The 23,552-nt window shown below is 40.5% G+C and overlaps 1 protein-coding gene across 3 annotated transcripts; it reads right to left on the bottom strand.

The window, feature by feature from the left end:
• Positions 1-6,075: 6,075 nt before the first annotated feature.
• On the bottom strand, positions 6,076-23,310 carry RWDD1 (RWD domain containing 1). Of its 3 annotated transcripts, XM_053914260.1 has the most exons (8): positions 23,030-23,091; positions 15,713-15,778; positions 14,204-14,320; positions 13,471-13,601; positions 10,899-11,042; positions 9,209-9,341; positions 8,646-8,708; positions 6,076-6,371 (listed from the first exon to the last, which is right to left on the bottom strand). In XM_053914260.1, exons 3-8 carry the CDS (start codon positions 14,214-14,216, stop codon positions 6,250-6,252), a joined length of 606 nt encoding a protein of 201 aa, XP_053770235.1. In that variant the 5' UTR covers positions 14,217-14,320; positions 15,713-15,778; positions 23,030-23,091; the 3' UTR covers positions 6,076-6,249. The 3 variants fall into 3 exon arrangements, with proteins under 3 accessions (XP_053770235.1, XP_024407599.1, XP_045044634.1); XM_024551831.2 differs by lacking the exon at positions 14,204-14,320 and having other exon boundaries at positions 23,030-23,310; XM_045188699.2 differs by lacking the exons at positions 13,471-13,601; positions 14,204-14,320 and having other exon boundaries at positions 23,030-23,092.
• Positions 23,311-23,552: the final 242 nt, after the last annotated feature.

Raw genomic sequence — 23,552 nt, 5'->3', positions numbered from 1 at the left:
ACCTACTTCCTGTTTTTCACTTTACAATACAGGCTATATAATGCAGGCTATCTCCTAAATCATTTTAATTTTTGAAATTTCAAAGTGTTTATCAAACTCATGGCAACTAATCTCAGCACAGTTTATTCATTTTTTATCAATAAAGGTTTATAATTAATATTTGCATAAGAAGTATAAATTAATGTGTATATTAAAATATGCTTCCTAGTTAGATTATTTAATCGTTTTTTTACACTGATTCTACCCCTCGTTTACATCCCAGATGAACTTCAAGGGAATATCTTGCATCTCCCTTTGGAATACTTTGTCAAATCGCTCATTTTGCTCCCGTCAAGTGATGTTTCCAGTCTCCAATGGTCCCTAGAGAGAAAAGCACAGGATCAGCACCTGGGTGAGTAAGTGGTACTTTCAGGGTGAAAGTTTCTCCCAACCCACTTTAATCTCCTCTTCAAGCCAAGCTAAATATCTGATAGTTCTCCATAGGGTTTGATACCTCATGTTTCTTTATAGAGAAATGAACTAAGAAACAAACTTTAACACTTCCAAAGTACACTATCCTTATACTTTCCCCAACAACTACCATTAAAGTATAACTTTTACTGAGAATGTATAACAAAAGTAAAATATATGAGTAGGTTAGAATTTTTACATATTTTACTAAATGCCAGACACCATGCTTGGCAAACTTGGTAAAATGTAATATAAATCTTTAACACAACTCTGCAATGTCACTATTTCTTCATTTTTTAAATTAAAAAAAGAAGAGATTATGAAGTACAAATCAGTAGTTACAAATAGTCATGGGATATAAAGTACAGCATAGGGAATGTAGTCAATAATACTGTAACAACTTTGTATGGTGCCTGGAGGGTACTAGAATTATTGGTGGGATCACTTCATAAATTATATCACTCCCATAAAACCCTCCAGTCAAACTCGCACTCTGGGATTCTGGGTCCAGCAGGCAGTGTAAGCCCCCTTCAGCCCCTTTTTTGAAATAGCTATAGAGTGTGGATAAACACCCCCAAATTACATAAGCCCACACAAACAAACCCCACAACTGATACCAAGAGTAAAACAAGGCAGGAATTTTGTGAAGGGGAGACAAAACTTGAAGAAGCAGCCAAAATGTGGCGGAGGGTAAGTTCTTCTGTTTTTTTTGTTTTGTTTTTTTGTCCCCTTTGTCCCTGGAACCGGGCTCAGCTGCAGAACAGTACTGGCAGCTAAAAAATGCAATAAATTCTTTAACCACTAGATGACACTTGTGAACACAGTATTTTCAAGATGGTACTGGTGTCCTTTTCGTGATCAAAGAGGTATGGACATTTAATACTGTTTGCAAATTCATTAGGAAAAGCAGCCTCAGAAATACACCCTGTCCTCGGCAAAAGGGACTCACTCTGTATGAACCAAAAAATAACTCCTATTAAATGGGGAAATGTATTTGTATCATATGATAATTCAGAATAAAATTCACATAAATCTCATATCTCCTATTCACAACCACAACACAAACTTGGACATGTGCTTATTTTTGCTTATTTTTCATCATAAAAAATGGAACAATAAAAAGAAAAGAAACATCTTACTTGCTCCAACACAATGCTATCTTTTTTGACATAACTATCACTTAATATTCTTAAGCACAGCTGCAGGGCCTACATGATTCCCATCGTCACAGGTGTCTTTCAGCAAGTATTCTCTGTGCTAAAAAAATTCTCATTCGCTAAAAGTATTCTTATTCGCTGAAAAAATGTGTTCCCTAGAAGCGTCCTCCTAGCACTGATTCAAATTCAAGCCAAGGTTTTAATTATATTGTCTTAATTCTCCTACAACCCAGGAAAAGGGTTACATTCTTTGGCTCAGCAGTTTGTGGCGGGGGGGGGGGGGGGGGAGATTATTTTCTATTTTCTATAACCAATCTCATCTTACTCTCAAATCCTCCTTCTCACTATAACAAAAAAATTTAAACCTACAGATTAGAGATCACATATCTCTTTCAGTGCTAAACAGTGACTTGAGTAAATTTAATGATTTAAACAGATCTTCCCTCCTCTTCCTCCTTCCCCAAAGGGCATGTGACAGAGAAAAAGCTTCGTGTCCATGTGCTGGTGGAGGTAGGCTCTTCTGGACTGGCCCATGTTCTCTATTCTCGAGCTTTGCAGACCTCCACTGAGATGTCTCTCATCCCACTGGGACACCAGCCCAGGGGTCTGTGGCATGAAACTGGCAACTCCTGCTGGTCACATGGGCCTTGCTTTCCCGAATGTCTCAAGTTCTTCCTACTCAGGGGCCTCCTTGCCCCTACCCTAGGTCTCTTCTCAACAGATCTGAGCACTTCCCCTGTTACTTAATGGGATTTCTTCAGAGTCTAGAAAAGCAGTCCTAAACCTTATCATACCCCACCTCTTTTTTTCCATTTGCTAAAGTAGTTACATGGGTTTTTCATAGCCATGAATGTCCAGAGGAACATTAGAAATGTATGCAGAATTCAGAAGTTTTTCATGTTTTCACACCAGAAAATGCCTAGCATCTCTGGCTTCTACTTACCCTGATATATTGTGACAACCAAAAATGGCCCCACTCATTTCCAGCCAGTACCCAGAACCACTTCCCTAGCGTCACTTGGAATCTGGGGAGCCAGGGGCACCAGTAAAGACCTGTCCCACCAAAGTCTGCCCTCAGCTGGTTCTGCACCACTGCTGTTCTGCCACTGGGTCATCATTCTGCTTTAATTTAAATCATTTTATGAGACATTTTAGGCTAAGTTCTCCCAGGAAACTGACTGAGGTTTGTAGGCTGGCATGGGAAGTGCTCTCAGGAGCAACTCCTGTGACGGAGTGAAGGAAGCATGACCAGGCAGGGGAAAGTTAGACTGTGCGACAAAAACCACAGCTGATCAAATAGGGAGCTGAGGAGCTGAGATGAAGCAGGTTTGCCGCTACAGATGCAAGTGCAGGGCCACACCGGTGCAACTGTAGCCGAAGGAAGTGTTCTTCACTGCTGTCATCCTGTGTTTTTTCAATTAGACTTGGTGGAATAATGGCAGAGGGAAGATGGAGTATTTGTCCTAGTCTGTTCAGGCTGCTATGACAAAATACCATGGACTGGGTGGCTTATGAACATTCATTCCTTTCTCGCCGTTCTGAAGGCTGGAACATCTAAGATTATGACACCAGCGGATTCACGTCTGATGAGAACCTGCCGCCTTTGCTGTCTTCTCACCATAACCTTACGTGGCAGAGGGGCAGGTGGGCTGTCAAGGCCTCTTTGATAAGGGCACTAATCTTACTCATCACCTCCTGAGGGCCCCACTGCCTAATAGCACCGCCTTGGGGGTAAGGGCTTCAACATATGAATTTTGGGAGGCCACAAATATTAGTCCATAGCAGCATGAAACTTCTTCACCATAACCTGATTGTGTAGGGCAGGTGCAATACAGCGACCTGCGGAAGGTGTGAGAGATTTGTGGACGAAGCTCTGTGAAGAACGTGGCTGGTAAGTGACCAATTTTGAATATGTTTATTAATTTTCCTTTTTAAATACATTTTGCATATTTAGGATTATAATCATCACTTTACAGGGGAAACTGAGGATCAGAGATTGAGTATTTTGTGAGCTTCCACAGTTAGTAGAGCAGCTTATTATTCCAATTGTCACTTTTTTTTTTACCAGAACCATCTATAGTTTCATACTAAGCAATGTGTTCAGTAGTGAACTAAAATATTATTAAATATTAGTCTTCACTTTTTCTCCTTGTGCTCAAGTTCCCTGGGGCAGGATCAAGCAATGTGTACTAGTTCATCATCAACTGAGCACCAGTATCAGACACGGAAATCCCAACCTTCCCATGTACCAATACACGTGCAGAGACGTCTCCTAGCCCAAATGTATGGAGTCCTGTAAGATTAGTTGGTAACAGCAAGGAAAGACATCAAATCCATACCTTTGAGAATGTGCCTCTCTCTCAATGTCATTTTCAAGGGCCTCAGCACCAATATTTACCTTTTAAAACAAACATTTTTAGTAACAGGTCCTAATGGCTTAAGGATCTTTAGATAGAGATGGATTTCCTATTTTAAGAACAAAGTTTAAATGTCGGAAGATACATCTAAGTTAATATAAGGCTGTGTTTTCCTTTAAAAAAAAATCTGTAAGTACAGGTGAAAAATGTTCTGATTCATATTTTCAAAAGTCTTAAGTTCCATAAGAATCAATCTATTTTTAACAGCAAATCTGGAGCATAATTTAATGATTATATCCCATTTAGATGTTTGAACTGGTGTGGTCAAAACCAAGAACCTACTTTTACATCTTGGGTTGTGTAGCAGCAGCCCACACTCCAGTGTTTTCAGGTCCTTAATTGCTTTAGCTTAACTGTCTGCTTGGGGTTGACAATAATATGGCTTCACTTTGCTTGTCCACTGAGCACTTTTATGCAAAGACCCCCTTACCTTCAAGTTCCACGTGGTTCTACCTCCAGATCTTTCTACCTAATGGTCTTGAGGATGGAGGCCAGGGACCCCGGATGCCTTTCTGAATGGCCAGGGACTAGGCTGAGGAGAGTGAGGCACTTACCTTGGGTAAGGTGTATGCTCCAGTTTGAGAACCAGAGGCTTTGGGTAATTCGCAGAACACAAAGCCAACAGTAAAGTTATTATTTAGTCTGGATGAAAATACTTGGAAATATCATTAGAACCAACCAGATTGTCTTCATTTCCATATTAGGTTCTGCCTAGTTCTGAAAATGGCATTCTGTAATGACAAATGTGTAATCCACTTCAGTACCTACATAAAATGTATAAAACTTATACTTTAAATAAATTATGGGTGAGGGTGGAATTATTCTTGACACTTGAACGTCAAGTCTTCATTGACCTCACTGCTTTTCTTAAATCAAACTGTTCTTTTAGATTCGTAAATATGTGCTTATCGGCTTCAAAAAGGATGTTTCCTCAGGAAAAGCAAAATCTTACATAACACAAACTTTTGGACTTCTGTCTGCACAGAAATGCTGAACATGACCACTATTCCCTTGAACTGGTCAGGATTCGGGCTGGGGAAGTCTTCCTTACTGACAGCTGTCATATCTGATTTTAGTCATGACGTCTAACTCCAAACAAACGTGGGATTGACCCTGTTGTGCTTGTGGGTAGGTGGTGCATGTACTTTTGAGTGGAGGCAGCTATTCCCAACAGCCAGGTGATTTCTCTTGGTGGCTTAGAGTCAATACTTTAAATCAGCAGGGACCACGACTTGCAGGAAGCCCAACTCTCCTACCTGGAATCCCCGAGTCAGTCATCCCAAGCAGATTCCGAAGGCCTCACCCATACATGGACGTGGGTGTGGTTCCCTTGCACAGCATGCCACCCCAAGAACTCAGACCCTTCAGACAGATTAATCGGAAATGCAGGGACCACGACAACATGCAGACGTCACAACTGCAGGACGTGGTTCTAGTCAGTGTGCGTCACACCCACCTGAGACCCTGGCGTGAGGCTTCACTGTTTTAATATCCAGACTGAGGCTCAGTGTTTATTAATCTAAACTGAGAAGGGCCAAGTACACACTTTAGTAACTCCCACAGATTGTTCTGATTCAAATATTACTATAGGAGTAACATCCACTTAATTTCTATTACACGAACTTCTGGTTTTGTTAAGACTTAAATTTATCATGTGCAAAGGCTAGAATTCGGAAGGTTTAATGTTCTATCCACCCCCATCTTATAATATTTTATATGAATGACAACACTTAGAATCCAAAAGCCACCACTGTCTCCAGCGGAGAAACTCCGAGTCGTCCACCTCCTTGCACGCACCCGCGCCGGAGCACAGCGCCGGAGCACAGCGCCGGAGCACAGCGCCGGAGCACAGCGGCCGGAGCACAGCGGCCGGAGCACAGCGCCGGAGCACAGCGGCCGGAGCACAGCGCCGGAGCACAGCGGCCGGAGCACAGCGGCCGGAGCACAGCGGCCGCCCACCTCCCAGCCTGAAGTTACAGGCAGCTCTCTCTCCAACACTAAATCATTGTAAATATGTGACCTTCTTCCCACCAATAAGAGGAATTGAACAGTTTGTATTTGAAATTTTAGGGTCAGTTTTATTAAGTTCATTGATGAAAGCTTTCAGAAGAATATTCTCCTGAAAATTATTTTTTCTTAGAAAAAAAGAAAGGAAAATCAACACCCTCTCGGCATAGCCACAGATGCTGTGGCAGTCACGCCTCTCTGCAGACGGGGACGGTCCGTCAGTCGGTCAGGTCACTCTCCGGGTCAGCGGGGTTGTAGTCTGGATCGTCCTCATCGTCCTCCAGCTCCAAGTCATCCATCTCCTGGAACAAAGACTCATCCACCTCCACATTGTTTCCAGCTGAAAAGGACCAAAGATTTCACCTTCAGTCTTACACTTCGGAATAAAAGACACAGTTCACTGGCAGTACCAAACAGAAATCTCTCCACGTGCATGGGAGGTGATGAAATTCTAAACTGCTGCTGCAAGTCACACCAACAACGGTCTGTCATGGTCAGCAGAGACGGACACGTTTTAGACAAACGGCATGCTTCCAGTCATATAAAAGGCTCTCTCAAATGAATTACTGATGATGTGGCATGTGACAAGTTGAAGATGACGATCGGTCCTGGTTATACAAAGCTGATGATCACTGACTGGGCCTCGAACCAGGAGTTTATCTCTTCCAACAGTGGAAGACATGTGTATCATTATAGCTCAACCAGCTATTTAACTGACAGCTTTCACTTGATCTTCAGTGTCACCCAGTTCCCCTTGAATCCAATGGTATGCCTTTCCAAGATTCCAAATACCTAAGCCCTTCTGAATGGAAGCAATACCCAGGTTTTCATTACATATCTACACTCTTCAATCTGTCTGAAGTACATAAAAATAGGATATTACAGTACTCTGAAACCACCCCAAATTGTTCATCTCCCCCCACCCCCCGATTCTACAGCCCACTGAATTCAACTGAATAAAAGTAAGTCTTGCTGCATGCACATGAGCAGGTCAGTAATCAAATACAATCTGCTAAGTCCAGTACAAAAAATGACGACTGACTGAGAGGGGCAATGAAGGCTTCACAGAGCAGATGACCCCTGAAATATTTTCATGATAAACTTGAATCCACCAAGAAGAAAAAGGCCAGAATGAAGTAATTCTAGGCAGTAGTGTATGCAACAGCAGAGAAAAAAGCTAAGACACTGAATACTTCTCACTAGAGCATAAGATTCTTGAGGAAAAATATCTGGCGATAACAGATGAAGAGTAAAGAATTGTGTAGGTACCTTCCCCTCTAAGCAGTAGAGAACCATCAAATGATTTTAAGGAGAGAAGTACCATGTGGTTTTAGAAATACCACCGCAGAGGCAGTGACAACAGGGTAGGCAAGGCCACCAGGAGGAGGAAGGGACTAGTGCGGGGAGATAATTTAAGCAGCTACCACGAAAGTCCAGGTAAACAAGTGATAAACCTCGAGTATCAAAACGAAAGAAAGGAAACGACATCTTAGTGGTAGAATCAACAGACAATGTTTACCAACTTATTAGGTATGAGGAGATACGTGATCCATTAGACAGGGAAAAAGTCAAGACTGAGTGAGGACAGTAACACTTCTAAAGTGCAAGGGAGAATGAGACAAAGGTTTTGGATCGGGGATTTCGCAACAAAATAGGAGGTAAAATGAGCCAGCCCTTCAAGTGAAAAAGAGATAGATGAGGACGTCCTTGCAGGTTGTTCATTTTGAGACTATGAACATCTTGAAGCAAGAACATATAAAATATAACTTTAAAATGTGAAATGTCAGTAAGGGCACAGAGCTCAGGTTAAGCAGCATGACTTAACAGTGAGCCGCATCAATACTGCTTCCCAACCTTCTGCAGCAGACGGTCTGGGAACAAGGCTGGGAGGCCAGATGACAGAGGACCCCCAGCTGGCAAGATGGGCAGGACAGAAGGCCAATGCATGCAGCGCGGTCTAGGGTGCCACCGCAGGGCGGGCAGTATGGAGCGCAGTTTAAGAAACACGTGTAGGCCATGAGCTCCACGAGAGCGGGAATTTTTCTACGCTGTGTCCCCAGCATCAGGACAGTGCTTAGCTTACAGGTGGGGCACAGTAATTACTTGTGGATGGATGGACAATGGATAGACGAAGACTGAAAGAGGGTAAGAATTAGGATAAAAAGAAGGAAAGAGTAAGGGGCTAGACGCTCCAAAGATAGTAAGAGTGGTATGAAACGTGAGATTTTTGGTTAGAGGGCAAGAGGAGTTCCAGACTTGAGGTTTTTATAACACTCCACGACAGACCATGGAGTACAGCTTCTGTACATTTATGATGCTAGAAATCTGAGGGAACAGGCCACCTAAGTCACAGTGGCTGGGTCTGCACGTCGTTCGAGGCACGATGGTCATAGCTGGTCATCCACTGCTATCTTGATTTTGCTGAAGTTACCAGAAAATTTTAAAGAGAACACTGCTGTTTTTAATGTATAAACTTATAGAACATTACAATTTGTTCTTCAAAATGTATTTCTTTACACCCTTAGAAAGATTTGCATTGTTGCCACTGTGATTTTCATGGTTTAATATTAAAAACAATACAAAGTGTACATGTGGAATTCTATTATCATCTTACCATCCTCCAAGAACTGGATGTCAGATGTGTCAAGATTATGGTCTGTTTCAAATAGCTGTTTCCCTAAAAGAAATAAATGTGTTTAATTTGAATAGCATAGTTTTCCTTCATCTTCTCTACAACCCTTTAAAGAATGCAATAACCCAAGAAAACAAGTCTAAAAACCCGTTTTTCTGTGAATTTCAATAAATTTATGAACTCAGTTAAGAGACATAGGGAATGTATTTGCATGAAAATGGAACAAGTGAAAACCCCTGTCTGCCTCAGAGTCCTAGGAAAACAAAGGCGCCTGCCTCCTTCACTGCTACGGCTTGCACTCCTGAAAGTCCCGGGAGCTGTACCTCAAAATCCACCCACTGCAGGGTTCCCATCAAGGACAGGCCACAAGTACTAAATATAATTACGCGTGAAGATACATCACCATGCAGAGAAAACGCGCTCTCTTTCTGTCCCAGATGCCTAAGTATAATAATTTCTTACAGAAACCTGTCCAAATGATCCTCTTGCTGTATCAGAAGTAATGCAGGAGGGTTTAGGGGAATAGAAACGGGGGTCAGTCATACCACTTAATTTATTTTTTCCTGCTTGTTCTTCTTCTTTCATTCGTTTCTTTTTAATTTCCAAGAGTTCTGCATCAAACTTGGCTTTCCAATTTAAGAAGTTCTCAATTGTAACAGGAGTGCCATGAAATAATTGCTTGGGGGAAAAAAACATGTGACCAGATTAGTGAGACAACAGTTTTAAAAATAAAGCCTAATGATCTTCTAGACAAATGAATATAGTCACTAACAGGAAAAACACAGAAAAACTGTTTCAAGGTTTGAAGTACTTAATCTGATTTCCGCCTACACTGGCTACTCTCATTGGTTTTGGTGATTTATTCTGGTAAAGTCTACGTATAGTTTTTACTACAAAAAAACAAAGATAATATGCAATGTATCTCCACTGATATTCACTGCTCAGAAAAAAGTTATTGCTGTCAGTATTAATGTTTTGAATACACATCGATTTACAACATTGGCATCACAGCTTCTTTTTATTCTCATTTCATTCCATTTACTGCATGTGAGGTTTCTTCAGTAAACACAGTCACGCCACAAAACGATTTTCAGTCAATGACAGACCACCTATATGACAATGGTCCTACTAAGATAATGGAGGAGAAAAATGCCTCTCGCCTAGTGCCGTCAGAGCTGCCCAAACGTCACAGGGCAATGCAGTATCGATGTGTTTGTGACGACGCTGATGTAAACAGACCTACTGTGCCACACACACAATCACATACATGTACTACTTGATAATGATGTTAGACAAATGTTTCTGGTTTATGAATTTGCTATACTATAATTTTTATTGTTAGTGTTCTCTTTCTGCTTACACGAAGCTTGCTGTAAAATGCTACGCCATGTTATGCCAGCAGCAGCCTCCTACATCTTGTGTTTACCGAGTGTCTCGATTGCATTATTTTCTCTTGTGCTTGATTTAATCTCATGCTGTTTTATAAATTTAGTGTAGCCCGTGTGTACAGTGCTTATAAATTCTACAGTAGTGCACAGTAAGGTCCTAGATCTTCATATACACTCGCCACTCACTCAGCGACACAGTGCAACTTCCAGTCCTGTGAGCCCCATTAACGGTGCACCATGTTTTATCTTTCATACCACAGTTTTACTGTACCTTCTCTACGTTTAGATACACATACCTATCTACTGTATACACAAACTGTTGTAACTGCCTACAATATTCAGCACAGTGACATGCTGCACAGGTTTGTAGCCTAGGAGCAATAGATGACACCTATAGCTTAGATGTGTAGCAGGCTATACCATCTAGGGTTGTGTAGGTGTACTCTGTGATGTTCGCACAATGAAGAAACTGCCTAACAATGCATTTCTCAAAACATGTATCTGTGTTAAGCAGTGCATGACTATATTTAAAACATGCTGGTGGTGACTTTATCAATTCTCAACTCAACACTGTAAGTGAGATTAATTTCTATTTCTTTACCTTATCTGCATGAGCTTTACTGACCTTTACTGATTATTAATCATTGTATTACACCACCAACTACATGATGGACTTCTAAGATTTTATTTTACTTAGTAAAGTTTTACTAAAATTTACTTTCATTTATTTTCATGATTTCAAAAAAATTATTCATATTTCCAAAAACAAAAATAAGAAACAAAAAACCCCAAACTCAAAAGAAAAAAAAAACAGATTTAGAGAAAGAAAACATGGGTTTTAACATACCTTCTCAGCTTCTTCTGCTTCTTTTTCTTTTTGTTTCTTTTCTTCCTCTCTTCTAGTTTTTATTTGATCCACTATTTCGTTTAATTTTTCTTGCACAGCTGTCACTAAAGTAAAGATCATCACCATACCAAGGTTTTCTTCTGCCTATGTAACCAAACAAAACAAAACAAAACAAATTAAAAAACCCAACGACAAAAAAAACTGAGACTGTAGTGAGAAGCATACTTCTCAGACAAATAAATAAAAACTCATCAATAAAAAAGTGTTCCAGCATAATAGCTAAATTTCATACATTCATAGTATGATTACTAATTCAGTTACCCATCAGTTTCAGACACTTGGATAAATGATTATTTAAAAATTGAATATATGTCAATAACACTATCTTAAATTTTAAGAAGTCATGTAATTTGCTATATCCAACCTAAAGTGGGTATGTCAGTAAATTCTGTTTAATAGTCATAAATGTAGGTAGAATTCAGAAAATCTTTCCTACAGGAGGTAGTAACATCAACTCTCAAGCATGTTTTCATTACTTTAGTTCCTTTCGGGAAATTTAAGAGCTGTGACAATGACCTGAACTTTGAGGCCAGAGCAATTTCCTAACATAATATAATAATAATGAATGGAGGGAGTTCGGTGATTTACCTTTTGCTACCTTTTTGTTTTTTCTTTTGATTTGAAATGGTTCAAAGCCACATAGAAAAGCATCTCTGATTCATGAAAGGGTTATAATTCAAAAGCTATTTGGAAGTTGATCATCTGAAGGCAGAATAAAATAAAACATCTTGTCTATCCATAGATATAAGATAGGGTTCAAACCTATCATTTCTGTGAGTAAACTAGACAAAAAAATAAAAATAAATACAAGCCGGATCTCTGTCCTGGAAGCTGAAGAGATTTCCAAGCACTTCTTTGACAGGACTGGCCTCAGAAGCACCTGAATAGGTATTTCACCTCCTGCGCCCTCTGCGAGGACTAGCCTTCAGGCTAGCTCCTAAAATCCTCTGCAGCGGAGCTTCTCTGTGTGTTTCCACACTAACCACCCCAAATCCGACTCTAAAAAACCTCTCCCCTGCATGCCTAACTTGTATGGAAACTGACCACTGACAGTGACTTGGGTGTCCCATAGGCACCTCAACATGGAAACCACCATCTCCACAAAACCTATTTCCAAGTTCTCCATCTCAGAGAATCATACCACCACCTACCCAACCTGAACACTCCCATCCCATCCTAAGCTCCATCACTGTCCCTTACCTATTCGTATATACTACTTAAATTCGCCTACTGTTCTCTATAAACTTTTTTTTTAATGGAAGGAGTATGAATATAAAATGAAAGAAAATAACTCACTCAGAGCAAATAATTTATATTAATACATGACTGCCTGAATATAGCATATTGTCTCAGGTTCTCTACAATGTTTTAAAATGAAGTGTGTTATACCAAATGGTATTAGAATTAGTATAATTTCATACTGGGTAACAGGGCTCAGGATCAGCATAAATTCATGTTTAATATATGTTTTTCCACTCTTCATTTGCTAGTAGCTCAATATATAAGTATTTTTTAAATATCAGCATCGAACCCTGGCCAGTGTGGCTCAGTTGTTGGAGCTTCATCCCATGACCGAAAGGCTGCAGGTTCAATTCTTGGTCAGGGCACATGCCTAAGGCTGAGGGTTCAATCGCCTATCCGGGTGCACATGCTCCCAGTCTAGGCATGCGGGCAGCAACCAAATGATGTTTCTCTTTCACATCCATTTTTCTTTCCAACCCTCCTCTCTTTATAAAAGCAATAAAAAAAATATCCTCAGGTGAAGATAAAAGTATAAAATATTAGCATTAAGAAGACCAACAGTCCTTGAAATATGCAAGTCACATTTAAGATGCATGCATGTTTTCTAATTCTGCTTAGAAAAAACAAACAAAAAACTAGAACTTCTGACCTTAAGATGGTAAAGATTTTGCTTGCCTTCTCTATTCCCTACTCTGAAGAACACATGAAAACTCTCTATCCAAGCAAGAGACAGCTTTAAATACATGCCAAGCTCGGTATCCCATCTCACCACGGACTAGCCAAATAAAAGCTTTCCAATAGCCATTTTTTCTTCCCCTCTTAGAGGAGTCATAAGCCCCTGTTGCTGTTTATAAGCTGAGGGAGAAGGAGACATAAGAAAAAAATCAGTCACCAATCCTCTTCCCAGAATGTAGGCAACTGGCCTGCAACAGGTCAGAGGGGTTCGAAATTTTAATTCTTTTCAGTTGGATTTTTAACTGCACGTGGGACTGGGTATTCTGAGAATGCAACTGCATCTGGGCTTACACCTATCAGTCTTTTTATTACCTAAAAGTCATGGGTGATAGTTTTAAACAGGGGCGACAACTACTACTCTTACCCGAAGTTTAAAGGTATTTGTTTGTACATACACACACACACACACACACACACTGAATTCTGCATGTTCAATGCACTAATTATACATATTTAGCATTTTCTGACTTGCAAATGATATATAATACTTAAGGCCAAAAAAACCCCACCTTTACAAAACCTGTTATTTCCTTACCTGTAATGCTAACAATTTTAAAATACTTGAAACATCATTATCTTCTAGATTTTCCTGGGAGAATATTTCATAAAGGGGGGCTTCATCTGGGTATCTCTCACTGTATGTAAACTTGAGGGTGGTCTGGACAGCTAAAGACATAAGAGTTTGATAAGAATATCTTAAAATGTAGAAAAGTCAACATCTTTGATGAATCAGTAATTACCCTATTTTGCCATGTATAATGTGCATTTTTTTGCCCAAATTTTTGAGAGAAAAATTAGCATGTGCATTATACATGATGGGTGTAACGATTACATACCATGGGTATAATAATCCTGTGCATAATGCACACAAAACATGGGTGTGCATTTTACACGAGATTACATTATACATGGCAATACAGCAATTTACATGTGTAAATGAAAAACACAACAGATTTTCCTCCAAAGAAAAACAAGGTCATAAAAAATCAGATTAGACTCTTTTTAAAATCCTGCGTTAGATGAATAAAAGGCACTAAATATAGCACCTAAGAAAGTACTATCTTAGGCTCCTTTTCAGGCCTCTACTACAGTCAATTCCCAGGCTTTAGCTGGGGGGTGGGGGGAGGGCGGGCGACGTCTATATTTCTATCCGCACAGTGCCAGCAAAGGGTTGCTGAGGGCTCACTAGATGACATGTTCTGAAGCGGGCAGTCTGAGAGGCTGTGTGAGAAACTTTTAACCCGACTCATCTTTGTATTCCCACTCACTCTTTTGGCTCATGCCAGTTCACAGATTCCCAACTGTACAGGAGTAGGACTCTCACACGAGTATCACTGCAAGGTACCTATCCCTGGCAGCCCCGGCCTGGTGAATTCTCAAGCAATCTGCAATAGAGCAGATGTACTAAACATTTTCTGTCAAAACTTATTAGCCATAATAATCCTTTGTCTAGACTTTGCCTTTCTTATAACTTACATTTTAATTATTAAAGCCTCCTGATTTTGATGATTTTTAACTCAAATTAAATATCTCTCTGTGGGGGCACACCTTAAAATATGTTGGTTTGATATTTTGTTTCAATGTTTGTGTATGGATGTCAACAAAGAATTTTATGACTCAATGGTTATAAAAAAAATGAGTGTTTTTTGCATTTTTCATTGTTTTTTATTAACCTTTCTAATCTCATTGCTAAAAAAGTTTCTTTTAAAAAATGACTGCTTCTACTATGTGATGTAACAGACATTCATTATAAAAAATTTAAGAATACACTATGATAGATAAAAATAAAATCAACAGTCATCCCATTATCAGGAAGAGATCATTATTACCACTGTGGTATATTAATGATCATAAAAGTATTTTTAAAATGATACTTTAAAGTATCTTTCAATGTATATATTTAAATTTTAAACAAAACATAAAAATTACTCAAGTTGTACTTGAGACTTTATACACATAAATATGTAAATAACAAATATCCAACATCATTTACAATTGTACAAAACAGATTTGCAGGTATCAAGTATTACCACTAAAATTGGTATTACATGGCTGAATTTTAGTTGAACAGTTTACCAGAAAAAAATAATCCCCGAGTTAACATAAACTTACATTACATTTTTATCAAATTAAACTAGACTAAAGGTAGAAATGAACTTCAGATTTCTCTTGTGCCCCCTAACATCTGCCCAAATTTAAATCACTTTACTTAATTTTATTAGTTTCATAACTGCTTTATTTCAATTTGTGTATCTGTCTTATTTCTATAGTCATATAATAGTGGTTTTACAAATATGTATTTAAGTAACAGTAGAATATCCATCCTAAACAGAGGGAGAAAAACATGCAAATAGGTGTTTATACAGACTAATTTATAACACCAAAAATCCAGTAATCTCCGAATATGAATTTCCAAAGATGAAAAACAATCATAGAAAATAATAGTCATTCAATGAAATATATAACCACTGTAATATATATGCATGGGAAGTCTTGCTTTGGCTAAAAATATCTCTTCTCCATCTGCCGTATTGTTAACATTTCTGTTTCGCTTTTAAAAGCTAAGCTTATTGTGTCAGAGTATATCTCACTGACTTTCTATTTTTCTAGAAGTCATACATGCATAGTATACCACCAGAAACACACGACACATCAGATTCTTAACGGCACCGCAGCGCCTCTGTACCTGCAATGCCTGGCACGGAACTGCTGTGGGAGAAGTAACATTCCTGAGGGACAGGCTCAGAAAAACCACAAGTACTTTTTACTAGACTTACTCTCGTCATTTTCTCCAGCCTCAGACGTCACAGTAATGGTGAAGCTGGGAGGATTTTCTGATAATACTGCAAGAAAATATACACATAGGTTAAGTTATTAAGGTGTTTTCTAAGGCAGATGTTTTCCTCATTAGCCAAATATTACTACCCAGTCCGGGAAACTGATCCCTAGGCCTGAATTTCCATTTCCACAAAAACAGACTAAATAGGGCATTCAAATAGTAAAACATATCCATGAATTTTCTATATAAATCTCAGATTGTCTTAAATCTGTAAAGAACTACCCATAGTAGATACCCTCCTGGATTTTTACCAAATCAATTAAAATAATTACATAATTTACCTTTAATTCAAAATTCCCACCCATATATGGAAAATCACATTCCAAAAAATTCCCAAATGGAATGACAAAAAGTTTGATGTTTCTTGTTAAAAACTATCCGCTGATAAATATTCAGTATTATCACTAATGTTTATACTTAAGTATTCTGAAATACAATTCAGAATCTCCATGACAAACAGTTTGTATTAATTTGTTAAGAGTTTGTGTCTTCTAGCTATCTCTTTCTTGCACAGCATCTCTGGAGCCAAACTTTATTCCTTTTACAAATTACTGAGCCTCTACCATCTTTCATGGAATTGTAAAATTGGCCATAAATCTTAAATCAAATTGCTTACAATTTGTTAAGCAAGACAAGTCACCTGAAACCTATATAATTTTATTAATCAATGTCACCTCAATAAATACAATAATTTTTTTAAAAAGACATGTAAATCCACACTTACATAAATAAGAAAGCTTTACACACCACTTTACACCCTGATATCTGGTACTATGTATCTGTTTATGATCTGTTGCCCCATAAGCATACTGTAAAGACTATGAGAGCTCCTAGATCAGTGCCTGACAGTATCTAGAAACCGGCCTTGTCAAGGGTGCAGGGCAGCAGCCTCTTTCCAAAATGAAAGAGCGTGGGGATCCCTGAAGAAGTCGCTATGGAAACTACTCAGCTTTTCCTACATGGGAACTTCTGAGGCCTTCATAAATATTCATTATCAATAAAAGTTTCAACACATATGCCTTCATTTTAATTGAGGTGTAAAAGGACTTGAAACAATGATGAATATCTGTGAATACTTGAAAGGTGTTTGTCGGAAAGATAAAAGGCTCATTGGACTCCTATTTTAATAGGCCTTGGGCAGGCCAGCCTCTGTTGAAAAAGTCCCTGAAAGGAAAATATAATAAAGCTTTTATGATTGGCTCTACTTTTTAAAAAACGAATGTGTGTAAAATATATTTGATGTATTTCATTCCTGTTTCTTTTCATGATCAATAGCATTTACATGTCAATAAATATAAACATTGCAACTGTAGAAGTAAGGATTCAACCCCATGACATTCCAACTTACTGCCATTTTCTAGGGCTTCATGAGGCTGGAAGTTAGGGATCACCTAAGAGCCAATAACGACAGCTACCATTTACTGAGCTTTGCTTTGTGCCTATGCAGTGCTATACACTTCCACAAAGATCTGTTAATTCTCACACCAAGACCATGACTTTATACTGTTACCATATTTCCCCAAACCTAAAAGGCCGTCAAGTAGAGATGCACCCTCCTTTATGTACCACTAAGAAAAAAAAGCTGAAATTAAACTATGAAATGTAGTTGATTTTAAGATAAATTCATATTGCATGGATGTTAAATGTAAAAATGTCTTAGAAACAATATAATACAGCACCATGCCAATTTTATAGAAGTGAAAACTGAGATAAAAGAGCTTTTAAATAGTTCTCTCGAGGCTATACAAGTAGTAACTAGCAGAACTGAATAATCTGTAAAGAGGTTCATTAAAAAAGAAAACTTTCCCAGCTGAGAAATTGCAGGGAAAGCATTTGAGCTAGTCTGTGAATTAAGGCATATCAGTAAGTACAGATGGAAAAAAGAAATGTAGGAGAGTAACAGAGCAGCCAGGGTATGATAGTTTGTTTTTTTTAAAGCAGCAGTAATGTGGTCAGAACTGTATTCTAGACTTAGGAAGATAAATCTAGCAAGAGTGCGTAAAACGGGAGAGAAACGAGACTAGAGGCAGGCTGCACTAGCTAGCTACTGAAATTGTCCAGCAAAGGTAACACGGTTCTGCACTAGGTTGGCAGCAATGGGAATAGCAGGGTGCATGGTGATGAATGACATTTTAAATGTGCAGGCAGAGGATGGGGGAGCCAGTAACAAAAACAAGAAATAAAAAAGAAGAATCAAGTATGATATCTTTACAGGACACAGGGCAGTTTCAGTTGGACGTGTGGAGTATCAATCAGAAAGCAGCAAATGGAGCTCAAGAGAACTGGGCTTGATTTTAATTTTGGGATCATCCACAGAGAGGTGACAGCTAAAATTGTTAGAGTAGGTAAGATCCCTTAGAGAAAACGGAGAGAGAAATAAGGACCGACACCACCTTTGTAAGGAATCCTAAATTTAGAGGGGAAAGTACAAGAGGAAGAAAAAGTGCCAGAGATTAAAAGAAAAGCAGCCATCAGAGATAAAAACAAACTCAAGAGAAGGCTATCTTATTTGTGAACCACCCCAGCTACCGAGCTCCAACTCTGGCACGGCAGTGTCTACAAGCAGGGGCATCCAACCCGCGGCCCACGGGCCACAAGCAGCCCAGGACGGCTATGAGTGTGGCCCAACACAAAATCATAAATTCACTTAAAAGCTTTTTTGTGCTCATCAGTTTTTGTTAGTGTTCGTGTATTTAATGTGTGGCCCAGAGATGCCAAAAGGTTGGGCACCCCTGGTGCAGTGTATGTGTCTGTGCGGCTCTGCAGGGAGAAAATGGGCAAAGAACCCTTGGCCTGTAAGATCGTGTCTAAATTCCTAACAAGGCCCACTGTGATATGGACCCTGCTTACTTGTCAGGTCTCATTCACACAACTCTCACTTCTCACTCTATATTCCAGAAATACTAAGCCACTTGCCCACTGATCACATTTTGCTCCCTCACAGTCATGCATTTTGCATATGCTGTGCTCCTTTCCCACGACTCATTCATTTGTTAACTGCTCATCACCCTTCAGTTCTCCAAACAGCTCAGTCCCTCACCTCTCCCTACGCGCCGCTTCACCCAATACATACCTCCGTGGAAGAGTCACAACACTGTTGTAAATGACTCATCCCATGTCTTTTCCCAACAGACTGGGCTTCTAACAGTCACATTTGGTAAATATTTGGTAAATAAGAACATGCGGACAGTAGCAAGAACACCTTTAACTGCCTGACCTTGGGAGCCAGACCGAGTAAGGAGGCATGATGAATAAGAAAGAAGTTGATAAGCCATTAATCCATAAGAAATCACGATGAAAGGCATGTTCTGGAAAAGCATGAGAATGAAAGAACTGTAGGGCTACAAAGTTTATGGCCACAAAGAGGAATTTCAGAGGCCAAAATTTTGAAGATGGCATCTCCAAGGTATGGCTATGCAACCGTCAGTTGAAGAAAATAAAATCAAAACTGTTTGTTGATAAAGACAAGGAACTTTAAGCCATGTTAGAAGAATCAGAAACGAATACAGTAAATTTCTGTGGAAGAGTATCTTATACATAAGAGTTATCAAGTATTTACATTATTCTTCATTAAACAGATATGGAAACTGAAAATTGGAGAAGTTTTATGATTTGTGTAAGGGTGCAGAGCTAATAATACCCTCTACACCAAGCAGCCATTACAGAGAAAAAATTGTGAACCAGGTACAACGGAGAAAGGATGTTGGAGAACTCTGCTAGTATCTCCCCAAATCCATTCTTCCTTTCTTCCAGTGACGCCATTTTTAACTGCGCACACTGACCGCCTAGAGTAAAACTGCATTTCCCAGCCCCGCATCCAGGTCCGTCTCACCAAATGAGTAGGTTACAACTATTGGGTTGGAAGCAAGTAAGTCCTTTGACAGTGTCCAGGAAATTTCCTTAAGAAACTGCTGTCCTTTACTTTTTTTCCCCTTTAATTATTCCACTGTCTGAAAAAGGAGCACTGCCTTCTTGACCATGAGGGTGAGACTACATCTCGGGGGTGGCAGAGAACTAAGTCTGGGTCCCTGAGGAATTTTTGGACAAGAGCTACACGACTATCTTTTATGTGCAAGAGCAATAAACTTTTACTTTTTCAAAACCACTGTTATTTGAGGTTTTCTGGCACAGCTGAACTTAATTTTAAAACAGGTATTTAAAAAACCATGGAAAAGGATAATATTCCCAAGCTTGGGGGTGACTAAACTAGGGATGGGAAGGACACCTAACTGGGCTTGCAAAGATGGATGGTGAGGGAATAATCCCAGCTCCAAGATGCCAGACTCGCACCATTGTAAGTGGATCAAATGCTTTTGAGAAAAAGGAAAAGGTTGCTGGGCACAAGGGAATGAGCCAGTGGAGGGGTAGAAGTGTTAGGTGAAGGGGGCAGATGGGCAGAATTAAGGATTTTGTCCAGAATGGAGATTATGGAGGTAGTAGATGAAAAATGTACACTAAAGGGACACACAAATGACACTAAGACGTTCACAAAGAACCAGACAGCCCACAAAATAGTCCACTTGCTTCTCAGGAAGTGTGTCTTAGAAAAACTGCTTTCAGAAGATGACTTCTGCCCATGTGTAAGATGCAATTATAAATGTTTAAGGCTCATGGCTGCTACTTAGAGGTACTGACACAGCAAATACAGGATTACGTACCCCTCTTTTCAAACAGAATTAAGGGAACTTGGCTTTTGGTTAGCGCAAAGCCAACCAATTTGTTCCAACAAAACTCCCCATACCCAGGGACTCTGACACAGAAACGGCTACAACCTTAGGAGCACTACGGAGGAGATGGGTGATCAGGAGAGCCTGTCGTACTTCGGAAAACTAGCTCTTAGAAGGATTGGATCAATATGCAGTCAAGCTACAGAATAGGCAAAAAGATGAAAATGTATTATGACTTGTTGTAATTCACAACAAGTGCAACACCAGACCAAAAGCTGTTTGCAAATAGTTAAGCAAGCAATTCTGAAATTAAGCTAGGTCTATACGGCTAGGACTCCGGGCTGGCCAAATTGTGCCTCTTCAGCATCCATAAGGGGATCATAATGTGCTTACCACGGCTCTACTGCCACACACTCAGCCATCTCTTTAAAAAAAAGTCTATCTACTTCCTTCATTAATAGCACTGAGCGTTTACCAAATCTAGTATTAAAAAACTACTATTAAGTGTGATTCAAAATGTAGTTAGAAAACTACAAATTCATGTTCCTTGGAAAACTGACACAAGCAACTCTTTCTTAAACCTGGTAGAAAACATGGAAATATAAAATCATCGACACAAAAGAAGGCTATAAAATAGTAAACCTTGCAAATCCTGCAAATTTCAAAAGATTAAACACAGAAACATTTTATTTCAAAGTCCTCTGCCTTTCCCCTGAGAGGTTCCATAAAGAACATGATTAACGAGGCAGGCCGAGTTCTTGATGAACTATAAATCAAGACGTCTCAACTTAATTTATTTATTGCAAAGCTGCAGGAATACTGACAGGAATTAGACCCTAAGCAGCTCAGCTGATACCGAATACTTGCATGCATTAAAAATTCATAAATTATCTTTTATCACCCTGACTCAAGAATCCTCAAGCACTTTTGCCTCTGACAAGAATTGCATACACTGAATTATATCAGGACCTAGTACTAAAGAACCACCAGACTGTTGCAGGGTTATAAAGGTATAACTTTTATAAATGCTTATTACATGGGCAGAGTTTAATGAGGGATACTTTATGTGCAAAGAAATGAACAGAACTGCACATCTCATGCTTTCTTAACTCTACCTACACAGTGCTCATGCCTGTTACATTTCCAATAGACTAGGAATGACTGTATCTCACACTTAAGAATATATCCAACAGCTAACCTTATATTCTATTTTATTTAGACATTGACATATAAGCAAGGATAGAGAAGGGAGCCAGACTCCATACACACTCACCCAGTTAACGACACTCTCAAACCCCTCTTCACTCATCCCCTTAACATCCTCACAGCACAGCTGTACTGCTGGTGAGAGAGAACATGAACAGGAATGCAGCTATACAGGGTAGCTGAGAGACATCTGCCTGTTGGCAAAGCAGAACAAAATTTGCTACCGTTGGAAGCAGTGGTCAAAGGTGGAACTAAGAAAACTACGCTAAACAACGAAAGGGAGAGGGATTGGACTTTATGAGTTAAAATGACATACCTTACACTCTGAACTCTGACAGTGATAGACGACACTCAAAGAAAGGTATGGGGAACAGAAATCCCACAAACCGAGGTTCTACTCGCTCTTACTGGTTTTATTTGATGACTTCTCAAAAACAAAGTGTAATGTGGGAGTGGCCACATTGACACGACTATCTCGCTGCATTCTAAGAATCATCTGAAGCATTGCTTAGTACAGAAGAGTTGTCTTCCCTTACGTAATGAACTTCTCAATATTTTACATTAGCCGAACCTGCCAAGTAATCTCCACCTCATCCCAGCTGGAGTTAGAGCCCACGCCCCATGTCTGACGGAGAAGGAACAGGAAAGGAGTTTCAGACCTATCTTAGTACCAGTCCTGCCGCTAACTTGCTGGCTGACCCCAAGCAAGCCACCTCTTTCCTGGGCCTTCATTACCTTGCCTGCAGCAAGAGGAATCCAGGCTGGATGACATCTAATATACCTTCCTGCCTGACAACCCGTGGTTTCTACAGTGGAACTGAACTCTGGGCCACATCATTCACTGGGCATTCTTCAGAATGCCAGAAAATAAAATAAATTTAAAATGAGGAAAACAACAAACTTGGGGATAATGCTACTGTCTGTCTGATTCTGGGTAAACATCACTCTGAATCCCGTAGACTTTAAGACATCTTCGTAGGAAAAACAGCTCCTATTCGAATAAGGGTGGAAACTGACACCTTTGAGGCTCTGGAAGGGTTACTCCCACGTGGAGTATGTTTTCGTGTTATTGCACTCAACCTCCGGTTGCTGTAAGTTACACAGAAACCAAAGTGCCCCCGACTCAATTCCAGACACTCTCCAGGGACCTGCCAGCCTCGCTCCGACTTCTAGATTTCAGGGAAGAAGCGCAACAACAGCCGTGGAGTTGTTCACAAACGCCTGAACACATGGGGAGAACTTGAGGAAAGAGTGGCGGGCCAGGTGGCCACGCGACCCCACTGTCCCCTTCTCCATCGAGGCCCGGGAGGCCGAGGGCAACGGCAGCTCCGGCCCATCCCACTCCATCCCGGGACGGCTGCAGTGCTGCCTGCGGGAGTCACCTGTGAAGGAGTCGGGGTAGATAGACTCCAGAGCCTCCAGCTCGTTGCGCTGCTCCTCGCTGTAATCTGTCATCGTGGCCCTCGCTGCTGCCCATGGATCGCCCAGACACCCAGGCGGCGCGTGGCAGCCGGGACCACTGCCGCGCCAGAGGAGCGGGCAGCTGCCTGGCGGGCGCAGGCGCAGAGTCCCGGGCTAGGAGGCCAGGGGCCCAGAGCCAGGCCGGGCCTGCCGAGCAACAGCCCCGCGCCGGCCTCCGCCAGCTCCTGGGTTCGGCGTTCGGCTCGTCGGGCCTTGCCAGCGGGGCCCTGAATAGCCGCCTGTCCCACGCCCGCTCTAGATTTGCAGAGATAGTGATCGGTCCCGGTCCGGCATTCGTCATAGACACCTAGGACCGGTCGCTGGGCTTTGCAGGGCTGAGCGTGAGAAGCCCCCCAGCGCGGCATCCGTGCTCGATGTATCGGGGCTGAGAGTCGGCCTCGGGTTCTGGAAGTGGGCGGACGGGGCGGGGTGGCTGGTGGTAGC

The sequence above is a fragment of the Desmodus rotundus genome, chromosome 11 (assembly GCF_022682495.2).
Source record: "Desmodus rotundus isolate HL8 chromosome 11, HLdesRot8A.1, whole genome shotgun sequence".
NCBI classification, from domain to species: Eukaryota; Metazoa; Chordata; class Mammalia; order Chiroptera; family Phyllostomidae; genus Desmodus; species Desmodus rotundus.
The sequence above is the reverse complement of the archived record's forward strand: the minus strand, read 5'-3'. Positions and strand labels throughout refer to the sequence as shown.

Excerpts from the sequence above, each read along its gene's own strand:
- RWDD1 (XM_024551831.2), bottom strand. The coding sequence starts at position 23,102 with ATGACAGATTACAGCGAGGAGCAGCGCAACGAGCTGGAGGCTCTGGAG. Across the intron at positions 11,043-13,470 it reads TAAAATTGTTAGCATTACAG|GCAGAAGAAAACCTTGGTAT; the intron begins GTAAGGAAATAA and ends TTGGTTACATAG. Across the intron at positions 9,342-10,898 it reads AAGCAGAAGAAGCTGAGAAG|CAATTATTTCATGGCACTCC; the intron begins GTATGTTAAAAC and ends TTTTCCCCCAAG.